Source organism: Ornithodoros turicata, chromosome 2, assembly GCF_037126465.1.
Source record: "Ornithodoros turicata isolate Travis chromosome 2, ASM3712646v1, whole genome shotgun sequence".
Classification (NCBI taxonomy): Eukaryota; Metazoa; Arthropoda; class Arachnida; order Ixodida; family Argasidae; genus Ornithodoros; species Ornithodoros turicata.
Genome location: NC_088202.1, coordinates 102,315,730 through 102,329,645, shown reverse-complemented (window position 1 = coordinate 102,329,645; position 13,916 = coordinate 102,315,730). Strand labels below are relative to the sequence as shown.

Sequence of the window (13,916 nt, the reverse complement as noted above, 5' to 3'; positions counted from 1 at the left end):
TCCATGGCCGCGCCGGTGGAACTGAGAAGCGGGTGCTCCACGCGCGTGGCCATCGTTGTCGTCGTCCAGCGTCCGCTACAGGGGTCCCCCGGCAGTCAGATGCGCTGCGGACGCATCGCAAGAGCTGGAGTCCAGGTAACGCGTCTGGGAAAAGCTGCAGTTGAGGGCGACCGTGGTAGACGTGCAGACGTGGTGACGTGTGGTCGAACAGGGGCACGGCACACGTTGGCGGCATTTCACAGATGGTGAGGACGGGAACAACGATCCGTCAGGTAGAGACGAGAGAGAGAGAGTGAGGCGCTCGGTGTCGTGGTCCTGGGGTGCCGCGACCGGCACGGGAGCCGGAGCTCGAGAGTCCCAGGTGGGGTGAGTGAGGTGCCGAGACGGGTGTGAAGCGTGCCAAGGCGTCGGCTGCCGCGACTGCCGCAACCGGCAGGTGAGCGCAAGGCTCTAATGTCGCGGCCGGCAGTGAGAAAGGTGAGAAGAGGAGTGAAGAGTACCGAGATGCGGTAGGAGTGAAGGCGGGCCGTGTGTGCCGGAGGTAGTGCTGCTCGATGGCGTCGTCACAAACTTGGGGTGGTGAAGGGCCGAATTGCTCCGGACGTGATGTTCTTCGTCCGGGTCACCAAATGTAGAGGACGATGGTCTTCCTCTACATGAGTCCCGACCGGCGATGATGGTATGCCACGGAGAGGCGATAACGGTGGCCTATCTCCATGGCCGCGCCGGTGGAAATGAGAAGCGGGTGCTCCACGCGCGCGTGGCCATCGTTGTCGTCGTTGTCGTCGTCCAGCGTCCGCTACAGAACATGCCGTTTTTAGTAGGTGAGAGGTGACCTTGTGACCGTTCGATGGGAGTCCGTGTGCTGCGCTTTTCAAAGCCTTGGTTTGATTTGATTTGGTGCATGGAAAAATAAAATAGGCCGGCTACACCAGTTTAATTAGAGATGAAGGTAAGTAAGTAAAGCGATAATCAAAGAGACTTAAGTGATGACGCACAATGAATGATGGATGATGACGCGTGAAAAGTCGCGCCGTTGTGGAAGCAGTAAGCACTGCGCACAGAAAATGAAATAAAACATACATGCCATCCTATATCGTGTGAAGACGCTTCTTTGTCTTATACTTTCCAAACTGTGTAGCTAAGTCATAAGAACATACCCGCTGCCTGTGGCAAATGTGTCTTCGTGTATTCAATGAATATCTTCCTAATAAAGCGTCGGAGTTCAGGTTTCACAGATTCCAAAGCGGATAAATATACAGCTATCATGACGCTCGCTTCACGGCGTTGTTTTATAGGCGGAGTCACCAGAGTAGAACCAGGCAATGTAGAAATGAATTCCACGAAAAGAAACCCGCCACGTGCATGGAATAAACGCAGAAATATTTATGCGGACTGAACAAATTTATTTCCAGTGTGCAGGGATCAGCATACTTTTTGGATGCGTCCTGACACTTTGAGCCCTGGTGGGGGCAAACATCCTGCTCCTCAACAGTAGCGTGTGAAAACGTCACACTTCCAGCGGTTACGCAGAGTCTCTTTCCTTTGTGCTCGCATCTTCTTGATCATGGCTTCACTAAGCGATGCACACTCCCCGGTGAGTTTCTGTCTGAGGCACCTCGTTAATGCCTTCTGAACGCTGGAAATCGCATCAAGACTATTTCACCGACATATATGCAATGCAACGTACTGTAACAACATGTAATGTATAAGGGAAGAAAGAATAAAGCGGAGTTTGGCAATGAAATCATTACAATTTCGTCGCAGCTACCTTTCCTTCCTTTTTTTTTTTTTCTCGGCCCGATCAAACGATTACATGTGCGACACGTGTCCTACTCCGACCGTAGAGTGATATATGAACAAGGGGTTAATCACTAGGTTTGTAGACGTTACTCGAGAAGCCCTTGTGCATAGTTCGGGAGATAGCCTGAAAGTTGACCACGAACTCTATAATATATTTGTTGTTCTTCAAGCTATACTGACTCAGATCTTAAAAAAGCAGACACACTTCCTATAAAGTCAACAAGTGCACTTGTTAATTTAAGCACATCATTGTACAGCATCCCTCGCGTGAGCTAATGGGACTTGAAGGCACGCCCGCGGTGCATTAATGGTGGTGGTGTCTTTGACAGCTAAGGAAGGAAATGTTGAAGGCGAATTCCAACAGTCAGCTTACAGGCTAAAGCAGCCGCACTTTGGGTGATGGGAAAGATGCTCATGGCAGCTGTGCCTTATTTATGGGGCACAAGAGCGCCACAAGCGCTATGTCGCGCTATGTGGTAATCAGATCGCTCGGCAAACACATATCTAGACACACAGAATTGCGCGTTCTGTCAATGAATGGCAGATTGTTTTCGGTATTTCGGTAATTCCGGTAGACTGTTGGTCGATGCCGAACAAAGTGGTATCGGTTTCATAGATGGGTGTCCGGTTGCGACCGTCCCTTTAGTAGCGTTTTGCAATTTGGCGAGATCAGAGAGATTTACGAAGATCGCAGATTGTTATCTCTGGTCGTCTCTTTCCTCTCCTCCTCTTTTACACGTTCACTTCACGTACGAACGTTTATACTGTTGTACGAAGCGGTTTCATACCAGCATGCACTCCTCACTTGGGACACATCAGATGTGTCCACTTGCGTCCAGTACCCAGCTTTCGCAAATTCCGGCTTCAGCTGTGTTGCTTCGGTTGCGCAGTCCACCAAGACCATCCGAGCGAGGCCCTCATCGCACGCGGAATGAACAACCGCTACAAGACAGAACAACGTTATTTAGCGTTAGGGTAAATTATGATACGGCCCAGCGTTACCCGGTGGTTAACCATGACGCTAACGAAATGTTGTTGACTGTGTTTCTAATATACTGCACACAAACGAGGAAGGGTGAGAAAGTGAGAAAATTTCCAAAACTCTCATTCTGAACACTACAAGCTTCAAGTAACCCACATAGTATCACCTAAGACCAGAGTTGTGCCTAACTCGTTACAAGTAACTCGTTACTTGGTAACGGTTACTTTTTTTAGTAACGAACTAACGATTCAGTTACTTTTTAAAAAATGGTAATAGTAACGGAATCAGTTACAAAAATTGGTAACTCGTTACTGACGTTACTCGTTCCTTTTCTTCAGCGCGGGGGAGCACATTTCGGCACTCCGTGTGGCGCAATGCGTGGACCTGCGTGACCCACGACCACGTGTGACTCAAAGTATTATTGCAGTCCCTCGTTGGATGTGTTGTTGACATGCTGAATCGTCTTAAACGAAGGCCCTTGTCTTTTCTCTTGTTTCCGTAACCTCCGACCATCACTCCTTCCCAAGGATGGGTACCAATTGTGCTATGGCTACAAAAAACGCGTTTCGACTTCTAGCCTTTTCTTGTCTTTGCTAAGCTTCTGAGAGCCCTAAATTATGACGCAGCCCCTCGTCTGTTTTTGGGAACCGTTGGTGATCGGTGGCACGGAAACCGGTGTCTTTTCTTGTGTTTTCATAACCTCCGATCACCCCCACTTCGGCAGCCGATGTCATCACACGAAAGGGAACGAACATCACTGATGTAAATTTCGAGTATCAGCTTCTTGTGAAGTGCATTTTCTCATTAATAATGAGTTGAAGGCAAGTGACGGCATGTTTGTTGGCTCCTTTAACTATGCGGCGGTAACGAAAAAGTAACTCGTTACCTGTGAGTAACGAGAACTCGTTACTTTTGTATGTTGGTAACGAGTAACGTATTTAGTTACTTTTTTCTGAAGTAACGGGTAACGGTATTTAGTTCCTATTTTTTTGGTAACGGGCACAAGTCTGCCTAAGACTATACAGCCATTCCGAGTGCAGATCTACACTGAAAGCACTTACTCGTGAGCGCACCCAATAGAAACGTGACAGCCAGAAGCCTCATGGTCTCTCAGGTTGATGCTTCGTTAGAAAAGAACCTGATCACACAGACGATGAAGCATGTAAGCTGCTTGGACACAGTGAACATGAAGTATGGACGGTCAAAGAGGGGCCATTTGTAGATGATCGTGAGAATTGATAGCGTCACAACACAGCCTGACAAGCGTCATCAAAGATGGCATAGGTGTACAATACTATTCCTGTTGATTTCGTGCAGTAAGATATTATATAGGATACATGGTTAGAAGGAAGAACACTGCAACTCGACAATGGCCATGTCGCAGTCGCCCGAATTCATCAAACTGAAGTGAAATATGTAATACATTACCTGCACCGGGTATACAGAGAGGAGCTGTAAACCAGTAACTTAAGACATGTCGTGAGGTGCCACCCTCCAGTAACAGTTGTGAATCTGACATGTTACTACACTCACAAGTTGCGTAAAATGCGAGATATAAAGCACAATGGTGTCATTAAATGAACCAAATATAAAATTTACGATTGAAAATTGCCACAAACGTGAAAGGAGTTGTGAGCAAGTGTCCGCTAGTTACCATGAATGAAAGGACCTACCCCGTAGATCGCCGTACAGCATTTGACGACGTGGTAGCCGTCGCTTCCACGCGCATGGATTATCGTAGTGGAGAGGGCGTGTGTTGCGATCACTTCCTTAAACGACCAGATACGTTGTAGCTGTTTCAGTAGTCGATGAATGTCGAACAAATGCTAAACTCGGCGGTTTATGGCGAGCTCGGTATTAATTCTGAAACTATGTCAACAGACATAAAATTGAATGATATGGATGCTCCGCTTTCTCTACATATGTGCACACTTGTGAATGACCCATCACATCACTCTTTTTCGTTCGTTCGTGCGTGCGTGTACTATAGTATATGTACTGGGGGTCCAATAATTTCCCTTAAATAATTCCTTGATCAACATTGCAACTTAATGTTCTGGGAAACAATGTATCATATTTCTACGTAGTCCCCGTGCTTTTAAATACAGATCTGTCACCATCCGACTGCATCATCATCAGTTATTTGTTGTTGTTGGGAAGCTCTTGTATTGCAGCAGAGAAGGCGTCTTTTGGATTGGTGTGCACACTGCGCAGGCATTCATGCACAGCTTCTTTCGCATCTTTGTTCCGGAGGGCAGGATGGGCTGGGGACTTCTTGACCCGTGGCTTCACCTTAAGTGAGTTAAGGCGGAGATTTGACGGAGATCACTTTAAGACGCTACGAATATGGTAGTGACGCCAGCCGTCGCACCTGCATCACTTGCCGAACGTAACGGGTTTACTTGACCATTTCACGCTATATTCAACGTACCGTGATTGTTACTCTCGTCGCTCTTGGGTGCGAGGGTGCCTCAACTTCCTGATTTACCGATTTCTGATACTGCTGTAACGTGCTGCACACTTGAATGCATAGCAGCACAGCATAGCTAGTACAACAGAGATATTATTTCCTGCCTTGAACGTGCAAGACGTAACGTCGCTCTCATTACTGGGGATTTCAAAACTGAAGGCTATCAATGTAGGACACGTTTATCGAGCCAGTCATCCGGTTCCTTACTGTGTCGAGCATATATCCTGTTACAGCAAATCTAAATCTGTTACAAGCACGCTCTAAAACTGGTGGTGGTGTCGAGACTGGCTTGCCGTTGTGGGCCTTACTCATGTGGCGTCACTCTATAGCCAACAACAACAGCTTTATTTTTAAAAGATGAGATGATGCGATATGATAGCAGATATTGAAATGATGACCGTCGAAAGTTAAAATGTAAGCCGGTCGTTGCCAGTATTGGCGAGATGTCCGAGCCAAGGTCCTGCGTCAAATAAATGGCAACATCTTTGTTGTAATTCTGTCTAAAAGGTTTTTACTCCCTAATAGCTCAGCGAAGCAACTGTGGCTATGAGCGCCGTGCAGGTGTGGTCACACGGAGAAGGGGCATTAGGCATCGGGAAGGAGCTGAGGACCCAGTATGGGTCCTGCGTCGATTTCAGGAGTGGCTATGCAGACAACCGCCTGGAAACCCACACTCTTAAAAATGAAATTCATGGCACAGCACGCTGCTAGTCAATCATCATCTCGAATGATATCCTTATCTGCCCTGACTTGTTGAAAACTAGAGGCGTACGCCTTTTTGATGACACTTATACTGTACATAATTGTCACAAAAAAGGCGATATCACAAAAAAGGCGATATTGTCACAAAAAAACGATATCATTCGAGATTATGATTGGCTAGAAGCATGCTATGCAGCGAAGATAATTTCTAAGACTGCAGGGGGAGCCTCAGACAGCACAGCTGGGGGTACGGTTCAAACCCACCACCTCCCAGTCTGCTAATTTGCTTGACCTTAGTAAGCAAAGCCTAAGCCCCTCACACTCTAAAAACGGGGCTTCATAGCCATACTTAGGTTATGTTTGGTGTCAGAGGGGTAGTGATGCCACTGGTAAATATAGTCGTCCCAATTAACAAAATCTTCTCACTGAAACAGCGTGACCTACAGTGATCAAAATTAATGGCGATGAACATGCAAATCACGTACCCTAGAAACACTTCACAAATAAAATGCGCCCAGACCTTTTCCCTCCTATTCTATCCGGGCTGTTGACCCACAATTCGCATGAACCTTTAACACGTGATACATAACCCTTTAAAGTAGCCCAGAAGTCATTTTAAACACCGTTTCCTTCCTATAAAACTGTTAGTAGGCCAGTAAGATGCACCATGCAAAGTAATTCATAGCACAGAGTCATAATTATCGCAGAAGTTGAATTTAATGTACGCCGCAAAAAGCGAGGTGGAGAGCGCGCAACGGAGGTGGAGAGCAGTACCACCTGCGACCTCGCGCTGACGCTACAAGAATCACACGCACTGATTGGTTCAGAGAAATGTTGTCTGCTACTCCGCTGTTCGGGGTTCTGAAAAAGCATTGCTCCTGGCTCGGTCACGATTCAGCTGCTCCTTCTATCCCCAATTCTCCGGGAGAACTGGCAAAACTGGTTAACGGCGCTGACCCCACTGACCGGCAAACCAGAACGAGTTCTCCCTGTAACGTCATCGGTGACGTGCATCATACCTTCTCCTCCTTGATATACCCGGAGTGGCGTGTTAAGGGTGAACGCGTGGAGCCATGTTTATGTGATTTTTTGTGTGTTTGTGGTAAACAAATTGCACACATCAAAGCCTTTCGCGCTACTCGGTAAAATGACACACACACTTTCATCACAAGTCTTAACCTGAAATTTTTTTGGATGGCCCTCTGTACTCCTTTAAACACCATACCAATGATGAGGGCGGTTCCCAGAAGAAGAACAGTCTCTGTTCGAAATATCGGCGGCTCACGTCCTGAGGCAATTCCCTTCATACGTAATAATATGCCTTACGAGAGAGTATCACCCACCTTACTGATATCTCGATATGAAAGGGAGGGGCCACTCCCTTTCCCTTCATCTGCTGACGTACCTGGTATGGTACCGTTGTTCAGAACGACGATGGAGCAGTCTAGGGCCTTATTATCGTGCACGAAATCCCCGTGCTAAGGATCATTCTTCGCTTAGTCTTGATAGAGTAAAACCCTGAAAATCGACGTCTCTCTCTGTCCCCTTCCTCTACTCTAGCCACCGTTACCACTCCTGCTTTGTGGAAAGCACGGGGTACGCCCCTTTGTGACAGTTAAACTAACTACATAAGCGTCACAAAAAGCCAACAGCCTCTCGTTTTCAGCCAGCCACAGGGGATAACGATGTCATTCGGGATCATAGTTTGCTACGACCGTGTCCACCGTGCCGCCTCCTACCCCCCCCCCCCCCCCAATTTTTGCCTTAAGTCGGGAGGCGACGATATTTGGAACAGTGACTGGGCCTAGGATCGCCTACCAATGCCCCCTATAGCCCAGTTGAAGAACAAGCTCTGTTCGAAGTATCGCTGGCTCCGAGGCTTTTGCTTCAACCTACCTTCACCGTATCGCTGGAATCCCCACTTTTCCACTCTACAAATAAAGTTATTTAAAGGGTTTATTTACAAGTACACTGTGTGAGTCAGCTAGAGTGCAATTAAAATGAGAGGTAGAGGAAAATATCCTTCCTTATCCGTCCTTCGTGTAGTCCTGTGGGAGCTGCTCACGTGAGGATATCATTGATTGTGAGGTATTTTGTCAGTGAAAGATCGAGTCAACCCATGGTGTTGTCACGCTTACCGAGCCTCGACAGATAAGAAACCCCCAACAACTTCCATCTGTCCGTTGTTAAAACGCCATGATACAACAGGAGCAATGTCTATCGACGAAGTGACCGAAGCGAATCATTCCCACAGTTGGAGAAGTTGAGAGGGAACACCTTCCTGACTTCAGAATGACGTCACGTGTACGTCGCGCGTTACATATCTCCTCCAAGAAATTTCAAACCTTGCGGATTTGAAATATAATAATTAAATAAATAAATAAATAAATAATACCGCCCCCGTCAGTGAAACCGAAGCAGGTCACTTTTTTTCTTTTTTCTACAGCGTCAGCTTTTTAAGGAGCACTGTGGCGACCTCAAAATTTTTTTCGCTTTTCGGTGCAGAATGTTCTCCAACGAATAAAATAAGCTCCTGCGAAAGAACGATGACCTTAGGTTACCTACACAGCGAGCGTGAGGGCTCTGTTCCGCACACCTTTGAAAGTCCTTTTCCCCGTGAAAAGAGCGCATCGCAGAACGAGAGGATGCCGTGACGTATGCTACTCCCCTCACGCGATCAGTGACGCGCAGCGGCACAGCTCACGCATGTAAACAAGGAGCCTTCACTACGTCACGAGCACGTGGTCACGAGCGCATGGTGTCGGCCGTCCGCGTCCGCTTTCTCCGACTGTTTTTTTTTTTTGTAAATTCGAATGCATAGCTATAACGCGCTGCAGACCAAAAATCTTTTGCATGGTGACTCCTGGTGGACAGCTTCACAGACGAAACAGGATTTCAAGCGATATTAAATGTCACCAAATTCCTCCTTTCAGGGCAGACTCAACCGAGACCTCGTGGTTCGCGTCCGGGGAAAAAGCGCATCAGGTGACCCCGCAGAGAATCTAAGAATCCGGGACGCATCGTGTAACGGATATTCTCAATGCGCTGAACTATCATTTCTCGCTCGCTTCTTGCTGTAGGCAAATTAGAATCGGACGCCCCTGGCTCCGGCCTTATCGACCACCATTAACGTGCTACGCTTAGTCGTGAAAACAAAAAACAAAAACTACGAATTGATGCTTGGAAAGCGAGCTGTCCATTGGACCGGCTGCTTTGACAACTTCCATGAGGGCGATTTGGAATCCTATTATAGTTCAAAATCAATCACACATCTCGCAAGAGTCCCCATATTCACAAACTGCAGCTCCATTCGCACCTAGTTCACGACTTGCATGAACCTTGAGAATCCGCCCAACTACCTACAGCTATGCAGACATTGCTTACGCACACTATACTCACGTTGAGTAGATGTGCTACACAAAAATACGTGCTTCACTACGAGACACAAGGCTGCCTTACCCACCCAGCGGTCAATAAACGATTGCGTGCCAGACGAACGCTATGCATTCTGGACAGTGAAGCCTTATTCTCAAGTGTGTCGGCAACGGGAAAGTGTCCTTCGGGAAATATCGAGATGGCTGCAAGCTATATCGCGTGGCTTCTGTTAACACCAGTGCGGTCGATGCCAATATTCAGATTGTGCTCTTGAATTAAATGACACGACTTTTGTAAAAGTTTCTCGGTTCTCTTAGGCAGCCGTATAGGATCTGTGGGAGTAGCATTCTTGGTCAATTACCAGTGGTGACCGAAACGAAAAGAGACGATGTAAACAAAGAACGCAACCTGCCATATGCATACGAATCCAAAATTCCGGTTACAGTGTGCCATGTACTTCTTACTGGCTAGCTCTCGTACAAGCTTACCATGTGGACTTTGAGGTACTCAGTGTCAATTATTTGTCCAGCATCGCACATCTATTTGTGTGTGTGTGTGTGTGTGTGTGTGTGTGTGTGTGTGTGTGTGTTGTCCAGCATCGCAAGCGCGAGGAACGAGGGCTGCAAAAATTTGATTGCAGTTACAGACTAAGATCTTTATTACAGTTACGTTGTAACCAGTGCCGGCGTACGCTGGGGTGCAGGGCGGAGGGGAGGAGCAATTGCCCCGTTGAGGCGGACCGTTGAGTCCGCCTGAAGGGGAGCAGAAAAAGACACCTTTCCAGCAGGAATAAGCTGCTTTGGGATGACGGAAGAGAGAAAGAAAATCAGGTGGGGGCGCAAATTTCACATTTGTACTCCCTTGAGGGGAAAAGGAGACGCCGGCCCTGCGTTGTCAAATCCTAATTAAAACAGTCCCTTCTGCAGGAGGGGCGCAGTCAAGGACGGAAGAGGGGCGTCACCAAATATTGAGGAGGGTGGGATTGGGCGTGTAGGGTAGACTGATAAATCACTCCTCAGTATCAAGGAATCATTCAGGGAGCGCGCACGCTGTGCTCATATGGCGCAACGGTGCCCTCGGGTATTCCTTTGTGGTGGACATGCACGAAGTAGGTAGGTAGGTAGGTAGGTATGTATAGTGAGATGTCAACTTTGGAAAACATGAAGGTAAAATGTTGCAGGATGGAGGAACTTTTTAGAATTAAAGAAGTGCCTCATTGTGTTCATGCGAAATCTCGTAATCTTGTGAGCATAATTTCGTACTGTTCATGCATAGAGCGAGAGGCGCTGTACTTTTCTTCCGCGATCAAGACGTGGAACAGTAGGGCGTGTCCGATTTCAAATCAAATTACTTTCGACGTATCTCTCCTTCTTCTCCAGCAGTGAACCTTTTCAACAACGACATATGCGCATGCGCATGACCTTGTGGCGTCTGACAGGGTTATCTCCGTCTTCACTAGATGGCGCAGTATGGGGACGTCAGAAGTGGGGATCAGTGGGGAGGGCGCACGGAAGGCGCGAGCTCGCGGTCTCACTCCGAACCGGTTTTGGTCCTTTGTGCTACCCACGTGGATTTGTTTTGACGCGCTCCGAGCGTGGTTCGCTGGAGAGCGGCTAGGACACGACGCGTAAGTGAAGAAGGTCTATTGCCTAGGCGTCCCTGCACTCTCAGAAATAAATCGGCTACTAAATGTCAAGAAACAGTTCAATTTTTAACCTTATTTTACGCATAAACAAAATACAGAAGCCGACACTGAAGATTTTTGTTTAAGTTTAATTTGTACAAGCTTTCGCGTGGAGGTCCACGCTTCCTCAGGTACCTGAGGTACCAGGTACCAGGTGCCAGGTACCAGGTGTACCTGAGGAAGCGTGGACCTCCACGCGAAAGCTTGTACAAATTAAACTTAAACAAAAATCTTCAGTGTCGGCTTCTGTATTTTGTTTATGTGATCTACAGGACTTGACTCCCCTCTTCGTATACGCATCTTATTTTACGCGTAAAATATTAACGGAAGTTACCATGATGCTTATTTAGGTGTAAAAACTTTACACATGTAAGGTGCCAACGAGGAACATGAGAGGGCGGGGCCACGAGCAAGAAAGAAGCTGGGACAGTTTTCGTGTTGGGTTCCTTCGGGAAGGAACATTACAACACATACTCCATCACTCTTAATAAATGTAAAAAATTGGACCGTTTATTGACACCTATTTTAAGGGCTCATACGTTACACATACGGCAAGTGTGAAGCAATCGCCGCTATTTTACCTCTCACCGTGTCCCGCATCCCGCTTAGTAAGCGTCAGTGGAAGCAGGCAGTAAGCGTTAAAACGTCTCCTCACAGTTCCATGGATGGTGATCTTGGACATGTATTGCTGCATGTGCTTGCGTTCCAACAGGTTCGCTACCACATGCGGCTACCCCGACGTCCGCGACCAGTATGGAGCTGCTCAGGTGACGTTTCTGAGGTTCTGCTGCGCCTCACTTGACGCACACTAATCGAGAATCATGGCGGTGAAACACTAACATGTGCGTCGGATGTTCTCTCCAGTGCTCTGACAGGCAGACGCGCATCGCTTCAGAGCACCTATGAGAAACAATGCAAAGCACACCATCTAGTTGGGCCAACATCTTCATATTTCTTTTTTTACCAACCAACCACACCATCTATGTGTACACCGCTGAAGCGTCAGTCAACTGCCAAACGTAATAAACGAACTTTAGCTTCACACCCCTCCCACTCCGCATATAGTTCAGTTGTTGATTCTTAATTGACCTGTTTCGTACCTTTTTTGCCTCTACGCTTGCGCAGTTAATGGAAAATGGTAATCCTCATCTCGAGCAGCGTCATTGTCGCATCATTGTTCTAGAGATGAGACATTGTGACGCTGCTCGGGACCATACAGCTCTTCCTTGCAAAATTAAGACCTTTCTACATTTCCGTTGTGTGATATACATACAGGGACGCCAGAGTGCACATCGTAACGTGTTTTATTGTTCATAAACATACATGAACACTTGCTTCGGTCTGCGCATTACATATAAATTTCATAAACAAAATACAGAAACTGACAATGAAGATTTTTGTTTAAGTTTAATTTGTACAAGCTTTCGCGTGGAGGTCCACGCTTCTTCATGTTCCTCAGGTAAATTTCACTAGTATCTTCAGGATACAGAAACCGACACTGAAGATTTTTGTTTAAGTTTAATTTGTACAAGCTTTCGCGTGGAGGTCCACGCTTCTTCATGTTCCTCAGGTAAATCCGTCTTTTCAAAAATTGTGTACAGCGCATGCGCAAGACCGCTGCGCACCGCGCGGCAGAATGCCGAAACGATCTGGTAGGCACGGGGCAGCTCGCGGCTTTGTTTTGCCGGTGTAGCGAAGCACGAAGGCAAGTGAAGCAGCATTCGATATAGTGCCAATAGGGCGCTGCAACGGACAGCACTGGTACAAAGATCAGGGTCACGCACATTTCCCCAGGGCGTCAGCCGTGACGTTGCCCACATACGTGAGGCCGACAACGGCAAGCTCTTTCACCACCACCACCACCACCATCAGGGTCACGCGGTGTTTCTTTTTTTTTTTTTTTTTGTTAAATCTGGGAACGTGCTCCACACCAGAAAACCCGGAGCCTGCAGACTGGATTATCCATATGATCCTAGTTCTTTTGCCTTTGGGCGCGGACTGTGCGTTCTAGACCCACGACACTTATTCTCAACTTTCGTCGCAACTCTTTGTTGCACATTTCTGTTTCGCAGTTTGGTACACAAATTTTACGCGTGAAACAGCTTTTTCAACAGAACTTTTTCAACTGCTACGGTATCTTACTCAGCAGCACTAATTCAGCAGCACAAAGGCAGTACGGACTTTAACTTTTATTTTCTGGCGATACATACACATATTATGATATATCAGACGACAACACGTGAAAATAGACAATATAACATTTTCTCGCCTACTGACACGAAACATACGCACCTTTGATTACCTTGTGCTCTGTCCCCCCCTTTTTTTTTATTTCGGGATTGAAAACCTCCCGGCACACAACAACAATAGAGAGTTTTAGTGCATCGTACGCTATCGCCTATACGTACGCAGGAGATAGCGTTATGGTTCTGTGCAATACGCGAAGCTGTCTTTATGTTTTGCGCGTGCGCAGAACCAGCCACGCTATCTCTTACGTACGCAAAGGCGACAGCGTACGATACACTAAAACTCACTAATCATGCAAAACTGCAGCAGGTTGAACAACGTTTCTTCTCCCCCAACGCTAATAAACTGTAAAGATAATTGTATATCCTAGCAGCGCAGCACCATAAAAATCGTAGGGCACGGTCAACGTCATTTCTTCATATCTTCTTAATGGCAACGTACGGTTCATGCATTTCCTCAGCAGTAACAGGCATAAAAAGTGCCGTGCTTTAAAAAGTTGCGCAAAACTTATCTCGCAGTTTAGTGACATCAATGTTGCAACTGTGTTCCTCCCTTCGTCAGCGGAAATCGCATTTTCGCGTGACGGTGCGCGTAGCTGATCCTGTGCACGTAAGAAGCCCTGTATTTGCTCGCTGCTGCGCCACCGCAAACTA

The 13,916-nt window shown here is 47.1% G+C and overlaps 1 protein-coding gene across 2 annotated transcripts; it reads right to left on the bottom strand.

The window, feature by feature from the left end:
- Window positions 1-1,385: 1,385 nt before the first annotated feature.
- Window positions 1,386-4,548, bottom strand: LOC135383905 (uncharacterized). Of its 2 annotated transcripts, none has more exons than XM_064613193.1 (4): window positions 4,459-4,548; window positions 3,847-3,923; window positions 2,592-2,745; window positions 1,386-1,639 (listed from the first exon to the last, which is right to left on the bottom strand). In XM_064613193.1, the coding sequence occupies exons 2-4, from the start codon at window positions 3,887-3,889 to the stop codon at window positions 1,489-1,491; spliced, it is 348 nt and encodes a 115-aa protein (XP_064469263.1). In that variant the 5' UTR covers window positions 3,890-3,923; window positions 4,459-4,548; the 3' UTR covers window positions 1,386-1,488. The 2 variants fall into 2 exon arrangements, with proteins under 2 accessions (XP_064469263.1, XP_064469264.1); XM_064613194.1 differs by having other exon boundaries at window positions 4,440-4,472.
- Window positions 4,549-13,916: the final 9,368 nt, after the last annotated feature.